This window comes from Alosa sapidissima, chromosome 8, assembly GCF_018492685.1.
Source record: "Alosa sapidissima isolate fAloSap1 chromosome 8, fAloSap1.pri, whole genome shotgun sequence".
Taxonomy (NCBI): Eukaryota; Metazoa; Chordata; class Actinopteri; order Clupeiformes; family Clupeidae; genus Alosa; species Alosa sapidissima.
The window spans coordinates 12337823-12349070 of NC_055964.1; the positions used below are offsets into that span (position 1 = coordinate 12337823).

General features: G+C 43.0%; 1 protein-coding gene across 1 annotated transcript in view; it reads left to right on the forward strand.

Moving 5' to 3' along the window:
* The first annotated feature begins 2085 nt into the window (after window positions 1–2085).
* The window catches only part of tmem161b (transmembrane protein 161B), an 18394-nt gene continuing 9231 nt past the window's right edge, over window positions 2086–11248 (forward strand). Inside the window, exons 1-5 of the mRNA XM_042099913.1 lie at window positions 2086–2290; window positions 8152–8255; window positions 9304–9387; window positions 10943–11040; window positions 11219–11248. The exon at window positions 11219–11248 is cut by the window's right edge and continues 127 nt beyond it. Of these exons, the coding sequence (XP_041955847.1) occupies window positions 2288–2290; window positions 8152–8255; window positions 9304–9387; window positions 10943–11040; window positions 11219–11248 (319 nt within the window). The 5' untranslated portion in view covers window positions 2086–2287. The remainder of the gene's footprint in view (window positions 2291–8151; window positions 8256–9303; window positions 9388–10942; window positions 11041–11218) is intronic.

Genomic DNA, 11248 nt, shown 5'->3' on the forward strand with positions numbered 1-11248 from the left:
TAAAAAAGGTATTCCTGTCGCTGTTGGACAGCATCTGAATCATTAATGAATTTATTACGATTAAAGATGTTCGGCGAGGTCGCCCTGCCGAGGTCGGAAATTGAATTTGAACGATCCAGCTGTCTCTCTGACATGCCATCAAAGCGTCTCTGCTTTTTCAAACCCACACATCAGTACAATCAGCTGCTACCCGCGATGACCTGACTCAATTAAAACAGATCCACCTTTAAACAAAGATCATGAGTGAGAACGGGAGCCTTGCCAGTGCATTTCATTTTTAATGGGAGAAGTGTGGGGCATTGGGACTGGGGATACAGCCGTGATGCTCACCTGCTGTGTGCATGTCTGCATGGGTGGGGTGTGGGGTGATGCAACGCCAGGCATGGGGAGCTTTCTTTCATAAAGAGATGGAATGGAATGCGCATGCGCGCGCGCGCACACACACACACACACACACACACACAGACAGGCGCGCGCACACACACACACACACACACACACACACACAGACAGGCGCACACACACCTCCTTGACGTGTCTCCCCTCCTCCTTTTCTATTCCCTACTTAATTGAACATGATTCATTACAAATGATGTGCAGAGAAAAAGTCTCAGCTCGTCAACACTGTTGCCTTAATGTTGACGGGAGAGTCGGCTCTGTGTGTCTGTGTGTGTGTGTGTGTGTGTGTGTGTGCTGAATAGAGGAGGGGGCTTCAAAAGTGTGTCTACTCTGTACATATGCCAAACCTGCCATTCAATTAGTGTCTAATGGCGAAAGACTGTCAGTGACAGACAACAGTTTTCCCAAATAAATCAAACGAGTTAAATGTGCAGTGAGCAGTTTCTGTTGTCAAAAAATCTAATAAAATAATAAAGTATTAGGCTATTCGATTTTGTTGTGTACTTTATGCTTTGTATCCCTTTTTTGTTTGTATTTTGTTTACATTGTCATCAAATAACCTGCAAAGGCTTAGCCTACAGAACACCTCAGAATATCATGCATGGAGACACATGAACAATTGGGCACTATCCTTCAGAAATGTCATTACTATGTCATATATTATTATCAGTTTTCACACTGATAATAATATTTAGTGACTAATCAGGATAGAATACGGAACCCCCGGAGGTGTCATTGCAAGATATTTTTGCAATTTTACAAAGACACCTCCCAACCCCATAAATTTAACTTGGAGCATCTGATAAATAATAGGCCTATTAGGAGCTACATAACCTGAGTTAAGTGAACTGGGTTTGATACTAAATGATGCCTCCAGGAGTGTTTGTCTTTTGTGTTTGTTTTCTACTTCAAGCTATGAAACTCATCCCAAATATGTCTGTCAGAGCAACTGTATATATTTTCAAATAGTTAGGGTCTGTATTTCAGCTGTCAAAACAAACTCAGACTAACCTATACTTTCATAATTGATCCCAGCTCAAAACACAGGCTCTCTTGCTGACATGATAGGCCCTGTTTTGCTTTAATGTAGAGGTCAAGTCAGAAACTTCAATACTCGTCTCGTCAGAAGACATTTCTTTCTTGATTCACAAAATAAAATTGGCCTCCCAAGAAACTATTTTTAGTCACTAAAATCTGTTCTCTGAAGTGTCTCACCAATGCATGCATGCAATGCATCACATGTAGCAGAAATAAATGCGTTTGAAATCTCCCTGTATCTTGCACAAAAGTAATGTAAATCATTATTCGGCGTTCGGTTAGTTTGACAGGTCCGTGCTACACACGCAAAGGGTTAAACTATAGACAGTAAACCAGCAGCCACTCTAGAGGGAAAAAAATCTGCAGCCAGACCGTCTTCAGTTTTTCAGCACTGCTTCCGGTGGACAGGTCCTTCTTCGACTTGTAGATGTTTGTGTATATGCCTGAATAAAACGTTTCTTTATTTAACAGTAAATATCTAAAAACAGCTTAATTAAATTATTTTATAAATATAAAATATGTTAAACATTAATTATTTTGTTTATTTATTTACTTTGAAATGTCAAAATACCCATAAATACACATTCGGCATTCAAGCATATCTATAGCAAGCTATGTTCCAAAAATCTTAGCGTGACCTCTACTGTGGTTGAAAACATTGGAGCTGGGGTTGCTTGGTTTGCCACAGGCGATGTTAGGTGCATAGGGAAGTTATCTGTCTGTATTACTAATTATTCCTAAACATTACCATCGTCAGAAAGGCTTATGTGCTCCGTGCAGCTCGATCTCCGAGAAGGGGTGTTTAGTGAGTCAGTCGGTGTTGAATCCATTCCCGTTCTACTACATCAATATGGTGAGTGTCCCAAGCTAACATTAGCCTCTACCGCTAACGTTAGCAGGATAGGTTGATGTATGGAAATGTGTTGCAGGTATATTTTTAGACAGATGTGTGTACATTTAGCTACATTGTATAATATGCTGTTGTTGTACTAATATGGTCAGTGTCTTGCAAGACTCACTCTGTCTGTCCACTGTACACCTTATACCATAGAGCGGTAACGTTAGATAGGTGCACACACAGGTACATTAGCTAACGTTACCGTTATCATGCAGGCGGCATTGACAATTGGTAGGTGTCTAGCGGATGCATTAATTAACGCTACGTGTAACATATTACTTATGCAATCAAGTTTGCCTTTCGATTATCAGAGCTATCATGTCTGTAATTCTTTTTGATGCATGTTTGTAGTGGTGTGTGACGTTCATGCTCGTGTATGATATAATCAACATAACGTTAGCTGCAACGAAGCCTTCGACTCAGGTAAGGGTGCAGCAGGCTATACCTCACCTGATCAAGGAAAGTCAAGGGTTTTGTTTGACCTCAGCTTGTCCTCCAAGTAGGCTCTTTATTGGGAATACTGTGTTTAGAAGTAATTTACTTTTGTAGCACACATTTTACCAAGATAGATAGATAAAATAATCGAATGGCCTACATTATCATTAGCATTTTTTCGTGGTTCTAGATTTGAAGTCTGACAGTGACAGTTCTTGCTTATTCTCATGCTGAAGTTAAAGTTGTTTCTTGATAAATCAGTTTGACAGTTCTTCAAATATCAAGGCTCCCGTCATTTCATTACATCAGGTTTTGAAGAAAATTCTTCAAGCTTTGAATTGGGTCTTGATGTGTTCTTCAACTTTTAAAGGAATGCATACACCTCTGTCGCTCTGTATAAATAAGTAATAATAAGAAAGGAACATCATTGAGTTGTTGGCCAGATTGTGGAAGGGTAGCCAATATTACATTTGATTTGACATTCCTTAGATGTTCCTGCAGTGTTTGAAACTGAACCATACCTTCTGATTTGTATCGCTTTAAGGGGAAGTCAAAACTTAGAAAGTTTTTTTTTTTTTTGGAATCGGCAGCAAGGCTTACACATTTCAGTCCGATGTAGCTTTACTCATCTGTCAGGAGTCTTCCAAAGAGACGAGTATCAATCCAAGGCTATCTGATTAGGAAGGGCATATTAAAAGGAGATAGTGGTCTCTCAAAGCAGGTATGTAGAGGTTGGCAAGAACATCTAACCTTCTTTCATAGCATCTTAAATGAGTGAAAAGTGCACAGCTGTCAGACACTTGGACCTAGATATGATATTAAACCTGTGAAAGGCAGAGGTCTGCATGAAGTCAGAATGGTATCAAGTATAGGGGCCCTAACTTCAATGCAGGACAAAGTGGAAAGACCAAAGCTAATTTAATGACTTTGCAAAATCTATTAGTTAATTTAATACCATGAGCAAGATGCTAAGCACGACAGGCATTGGTGGGTCAGCTCAAACTCTCACAAGCCACATGATGGCTTTATACTCCAGAACTTTGCTCATTGACTGACTGCACTTTGAAGTAGAGCCCTAGATGTTCTTTGTTTTAATCGTTTCTGTATCTCAAATGTATGGCATAGCCTAGTGTAGAGTCTCAGATTTTTGGCCTGTTTTAATGATGGTTGTCATGCATATTGGGGCCTATAATTATTCTGATCATCCTATTGGCCTCTGCGTCTTAATTTTCATATAGAAAACATGAATTGAAAGTTAGAATTTATTTTGTGCAAAAGCCTGTGGCAATATCTGGTTTCTTTTTAACATCCATTTTTGGGTTGGGTTGTAATTGTTAGTGTTTTGGTCACAACAATGGCCTAGATTACAACAAAGCAATGTTTACGAGATACTGGATGGCCCAAACTTATGTTTAGAGTGGATCTGCATTGTAGGTAGAGGTTGTTGACAGAGAAAACACAGCACCATAGACAGTAGTATGTAAATTATGTTGTTTTGTTTGTGTTTGTTGTCAGTGAAAGACTGTGACATTGCACTGGATGGTGCATGCATGTATCTACACCCCTCAGCTCCAAACAATTGACCCCTTATGGTAACGGGCATCCTCAATTACAGTATGAGGGTGTAGTTCTCTTTTTCTGGTATCATTGGGAAATGGGGATAACACGTCAGCATGCAGGAAGGTCTAGCCTAGCTGTTGCATTGTTTAAGCTTAGCCTATCTAAAAGTCTAGATGCATCAGATCCAGATGTGTCCAGATCTTCAGTGCATCAAACGGAGTTTGTGAGGAGGGTCCATTTGTTTCCTGAGCACTTGGAGCTGCTGGGTATCTAGGGAGGCCCCCCTCTGGCCTCATTTGGCCTCCATGGGGCTCGGGTCAGGAGCACGGACAGAGATAAGCGTGCCCATGCTGCTTCAATTTTCTTGGAGGCAGTGGGCTCTTCTGGGCCCAGTCAGTGTCCCTGCTGGCCAAGATCCATCAGGGCCACGCGGCCAGGTGTGTGTGTGTGTGTGCGGCGTTTCTTTTCCGCTTGACCCACATTTCCCCAGGGACGCGTTATGGGGAGAAATTCCATCCTGTCTGTTATACTCCGATACCAGACAGGTCACTTCTCCCAAGGTTTTTTTTTTTTGGTGAGGAAATAAATTGGCCCAGAATGGACCTCTGGCCTCACAGTGACTAGAGGTATTAAGTTTTGAGTTGGAAGAGTGTCTGCTTTACTTTTTCGGAGGTCGGAGTGAGAGCTGAATGGCACCCATTTTCTCTCCTTTTCCCCCCTTGTTTCTCTAGCACCCGTTACAGTCTCCTTTTTCTTCGCTCTCTTTAGTCTATCTCCCCTCACCAGGCAACACCACTTTAAAATCCCCACTCAGTGATTGAAGAAGAAAAAAAATCACTGAACCTAGCCTCAGTTCTCAGGTCAACATCGAAGAGCTGAATTGCTTTTCTTTTTTAACCTACATCTCTGCATTGCCTGACGGAATACTGGGGAAGAAGTGCTACATCAGCTGTGTGTGTGTGTGTGTGTGTGTGTGTGTGTGTGTGTGTGTGTGTGTGTGTGTGTGTGTGTGTGTGTGTGTGTGTGTGTGTGTGTGTGTGTGTGTGTGTGTGTGTGTGTGTGTGTCTGAGGGTGCATACATGGGGGAGACTGAGGAAAAATTAGCTTATAAAAATGCAGGGAGGAGACACTGTAAAACAGTCACCTGTTTCGCACACGTTCTCTCCACGACTCATGTTTATGACCTCATTTCCGTTCTCTCGGTTACCATTTTCACTTCAGGTAATAAAGTCGGCTTCAGTTGTCTTACCGGGGCGGGAGAGGGATCTCAACCGCTTCTTTATGCATTATTCGAGTTACAGGGTTGGATGCATGTGGAAATGTGTTTTAGAGGTATTTGGTTTTTGCCAGGTGTTTTTTTTTTTTTTTTTTACCCACAAGCAATAATGACAATGTTGGAATGGCAAGTCGACGCTATGAATTACGATTTCTAAAGGACCCTCAGAGGTATTGTACATTCTCTCTCGCCCTGTCAGTGTTTGGCTTCAGCTGGTGGTGTGGATACTGTAGTGTTGTTTTCACTGGTAGTTTTGTTTTACACTGCCAAGGTCTGCAGCACCTTGGCAGTGTCAAACAAAACTGCCAGTGACAACAACACTATAGGTACAGGTGACCTTGAAGATGAGGACAAAATAAAAGAAGTAGCCCAGGTCGTGTTGAGGGTGAAGCCTGAGATTAGCATCATTAACTGCTTTCTTTGTTGTTATCACAATGTCTGATAAGAGACAGATTTTTCAGCAGAGCCTGAACAGTGACCGTTGTGGCTTACAAGTCTTTTGCTGTGAAATACAGATCCATGGTACAGCTAGTGGTGAGCCAAGACTCGGACACCACAAGATCATTTCACTTAATGGAAGTTAGCCACTCTAAACAGGGCTCATGCCCACTGCATAAGCTTCTTATATAGGGTGTAATACTCTGAATCCCCTGCTTGCTATCCTCTTTGCAGGTTTAGGGCTTTAGGATCTCTTTTACAGCTATGGAGCTCCTCTAAGTTAGCATTACTCCACCAGTAAGCAATTTACCTTAAACACTTTTGTAGGCTTAGATTGTCCATTTGTAATTTCTGTTCAAAGCCTCCTCCCATCTTGGAAGTAATCTTGGCTTATATGGATGAGTTTCCTGTAGACTATGTAGACCATGATATGAAAGTTTTGTTAGTTGGACTCTCAAGGCATCTTCTTGGCCAAAAGGGCTTGTGGAGGGCGGGGACGCTCATCCACTGCCCAGTAGCCAGTCATACCGGTCATGTCTGTCCGTTCAAAATGGCATGCCTGTAGCAAAGAATTATTACTCTGGATAAATCCTATCAAAGCACATTCTACTTGCAGATTGAGGTCTACTCAATGGCTTACTGAGTGAAATGTAACTTTGCTGACAGTTGTTCAATAACTCGTAGGAAATTAGATTCGAAAGTCTTTGCTTTGCTATCGGTTCATATCACACAGCATATGTAGCCTCATCCGTTCCTTTTTTTTTTTTTTTTAAATAAATGAAAATCCATAACATCAGTCCCCATGTAGGTTCGTCAGTCAGGGTGAAAGTGTTGACTGTGCAGAATATAAATATTTAAAATATAGAAGGTCCTCTCTGCAGTTTTTCAATTGTAATATTTCATTTGTAACATTAGGCTAGCATTGCATGGGCCTCAAGGCACTCATATGTTGAGTCTTGATTTGTAGCATGTTGAATGCTATAATAATGCTTCACAGAGACGAGAGAACCCCAAAGACATTTGGTTTGGAGGAACACATTCAATCAATTGAGACAGGAAACATGGTGGAAAACTGTGAAATTTCAAGCTGTAAAATCTACTTTTTACATTGGCAATGAACTGACTGACTGATCTTGTTAAATAAATAAATTATTGTATAGGCCTATAGTTGCTTTGTCCTATGTACCCTTCAGAAAATACACATCAGACCTCCAGTTCTGTGAAGTACACTTTTTATGCAATGTATCTACAACCATGTGGTTGAGGAGGTGATGTTCTGATTTGGTATGGAAATTCATATGCACCTAGTCACCTGCAGAGCGCTCGTGTTGACCTGTCTCAATTAGACAACAGTGTGATATAGGCAACAATAAATCTCCTCTGTGCCACCAGCCAGGCATGAAGCAATTACAGAGTTCATGAGTAATTTGACTGCAGGTCCACTCTCTTGTGGCTCAGTGCAGGACACAAGCCTAGAGCAGTGGCAGTGTGTTCATAATGCTGTACGCTCTCCCACGCAGATGCAGAGAGAGTGACATGGACAGGCAGAGGCAATTATGGGGAGGATACTTAACTCTACAACAAATTCAGTCCAGTTGCATAAGACATTACCGTGACTCTTTCTAACTCGCGCAAGCTCTTGTTGATGCTGTACTTTTAGATATAGCTACCTGAAATTGTCACCTGCGAGGCATGACGGCCAACCTACGCTCCATTCTTTACAGGTACACAGGTCTAGAGGAACATTGGGTAGCACACCGCTTGGTACATGGTATTTGACTGCCAGACTGTTCCTTAACGACATGATTAGAATAGAACTAGAGAGCAAGATTACAGACAAGCTATTCTGATACTAGTAGGCCTATACCTCTTATCCCACTGTGGAAAATATGTCTGTAGAGGTCACTGTAGAATGAACAATCTATAACAATCCTTCTCATGTGACAATTTTGACATAATGTCTTGTTGTAAAGTTTGCAAAACAGTTGAACCTCAGCTATAGACAAAGTTGACCTACTCCCACATTTGCTTCAGAACACTTGTCGGGACTGTTCCAAGTGAACTCATGTTAACTTTGTGTGTGTGTGTGTTTTTATCCTCTCCGCAGGGTGTGATCAGTGTGCAGCTGGTAGTTACCATGGTAATGGCCAGCGTTATCCAGAAGATCATACCACACTACTCCTTCGCAAGATGGCTCCTCTGCAGTGGCGGGTAAGGCAGAGTGGTGTGACTGGTGTCTCTCGCTTCTCTCTCCTATGTTGTCATTTCCTGTCCACTCGCACTTGCTGTAGCACCTTACTCTGTTTGCCGCTGATCAGCAAAGAATTGTCTTGGACCATCACAGGAGAAAGTTATTTATATACCGTATATATTTGTGGTCCAACCCCTCAAAAATAATAATTAAGATGCATCAGCGAGACCAAAGGGCATCATCAAATAGCCGAATAACCCCAGGAGGACCTTAGGAGCTTGTTTCATTTCCTCTAATTAGTGCCATATGTGTTTTCAAGTAAACAGCTACTTAATAATTCATCAGTGTTTCTTTTTTTTGGGGGGAGAAAAATATATTTTTTGAGGGAAAAAAGCCATGAGATACATTTTCATAAAAAAAAACTTTTTGGCTCAAGCAGAGAGCCTGCCAGCATATGGCTCCAGAGAGTTCACTAATTACGTTTTTTATACCCCTCCCCCCTCTCCCAGTAATAAATAAATAAATAAATAAATAAACATGAAAAACAAGCGAAAGAGGCACAGCCCTCCAAGGATGCCCGTGCGACAAGACAGGTTTTCTAAACAAAGTTGAAGAGGTTTCGTTAAATGTTTATCTTCTAACGGCTGCAAGAGGAGGGGGAGAAAGCGCCCTCTTTTCAAGTCTGATCCGTAAGGAGTAAAAAGCCTTCAGGAAAAAAAAACTTGTAGTTCTAGTTTCCGTACAAATCAGATTAAGGAGCTGAGTATGTGTTATGTTCAGAGCCATTAAGCCATTGTGTACATGTTTGTTGTGTCGCATAACATTTGAGGTTATTGGTTAACTGGAAGTACAAATCAAAGTTGGGGGGAAATAAAGCTAATTAGATAATTAAGCTACTGCTGGAGTTGAGTATGATGTTACATTGCAATTAGTAGCTCTGTCTGTTCATATTGATATCACTGTTTTCTGGTTGGCATTATTTCTGGCAACACTTCTGGATGACTGAATCTCACACTGGTCTCTTTCATTTCTCTGTCCCTTGGCTTGGTTTGTCAATGCCATTTGCAGTCTGCGTTGGTATCAGCATCCCACAGATGATGAGTTACGGAGCCTCGCTGGAAAACTCCAAAAGGGAAAGAGCAAGAAAGACAGGTAATGTCTCTGTCTCCTTCTCTGTCTCTGTCTCTGTCTCTGTCTCTGTCTCTGTCTCTGTCTCTGTGACTGTGCCTGAAAGAAAGGGAGACTAGTATCGAGCCTTTCATTAGATTGAAGTCATGCTATTGTGCACCTCAGCCCTGTGTTGTGCCACCACCACACCAGCTGTGAGGAGGTGAAGTTCAGGAGGCCCACCTACATGGAACCCGTTTGAGTTGAGGATTCCCGGGGCCTCTGTTGTGCGAATGTGCCTTTGACATGTATAATGTTGGCCCCGTGTAAATGAGGACAACCACAACTCTGAGGCATCCTGTCTAATGTGACTCCATAGACCTCTACTCGGTATTATTTCACAGATGTGAAATGAAGGCGCATACTCTTGCGTTTGTATTAACATACACAAAATGCATACATTTGTGAACATGGCTGATGTAAGATTCTGCTCGTTATACACCTACGCAGCTCACACTCTTGATGTGGTCAGGGGGGACCAGCAGGGCCCTAATCCTGTTTCCCAGAAAAGGTGTGCCTCTGTCCCTGTGCACATCGTCGCATCCACAATATGCTCACCTTTTGTATTTTTTTTGTCCCACTCTAATCTCAACCATCCCTTCATCCCCACCCCAACTCTGCCATCCAGAGGAGCTCCTTGGCCATGTTTCAGTCTGATGGGGGAAGATGAAATGATTTCAATGATTCAAAGCGCGTGGGTCCTGTGTTCTAACCCCCAGCCCACCCTCTCTCCACACACACACACACACACACACACACACACACACACACCTCACCACCCCCCCTTCCTCAAGCCTCCAAGCCCTCCCCAGTCCTGCAGTGCTATTGTGCGGCCGGGGGCCGGGGAACACAAGGCCCCTGTGCAAACACGAGGGCCCCTGGAGGAGCGGAGCAGACAGCTGGCCTCGAGTCGTGCGGTGGAGGGAGCAAGCCTGGGACCCTCTCACCTCCCTCTCCTCTTTGCCCCCGTCCCTGCCTGGGCCTCCACCAGACCCAGATCTGGGAGCCCATAAAGGGGAAGGCCCAATCCCCACTGAGCCCCTGCGAGCCCCACTGCTGCCAGCATTCGGCCCCTGCCCTCCAACACTTCACAAGCCAGCAGCCCACAGACGGCAGGGGGAATTGTGTGTTAGTGGAGTATTTGTATGGAATCATCTCTCCTTTTTTTTCACTTTCCCTCTCTATCCCCTATGCTCAGCATTTGGGATAATCCTCCCCTCCCCTCCCAAGTTGGTGAAAAAATGCAAACATTGTGACTCGGTTTCCCTTGGAAACGGTAAAGTTGAGTTTGAAAGGTGGGCCCCCACACTGTTGGCTCAGGCCCAGTCTGTCAGACAAAAGCGCAAACAGACAAAATGACGGCCTCAGTCAGTTGTTGTTTTTCTCCCCTTCCTTTTTGTCTGCCATTTGCTTTTGAGAAGACAGTGGATTTATAGTATTTGTGTCCCACCGATTGCTACCATTTATCTCCAATGTTTTGTGAGGGTCTCCATGCTTTGTTTCCTTGATACATGGGTCTGCAACGGTCTTGCCTTTTTAGGAAGTACAACGGGCACATAGACAACAAACCTCTGACCATTCCCAAGGACATCGACCTCCAGCTGGAGACGAAATGCATTGCCGAAGTGGATACGTTAGGTATGGAGTATAGAGTTTCTATTCCCGTGAGGTTTCTACTAGCATGAATCTAGGCTGAGGACCTCATCTGACATACGTGTCGCTGCCATATCCCTAGTCAGAGCTATCACCTTGAAAATTAGTTCCATCAATGTGTGGATTTTGCCCCCTTACTTACTCTTTCCTCCTGCTTTTCCAGCACTTCATTATTTCCCAGAGTTCCAGTGGC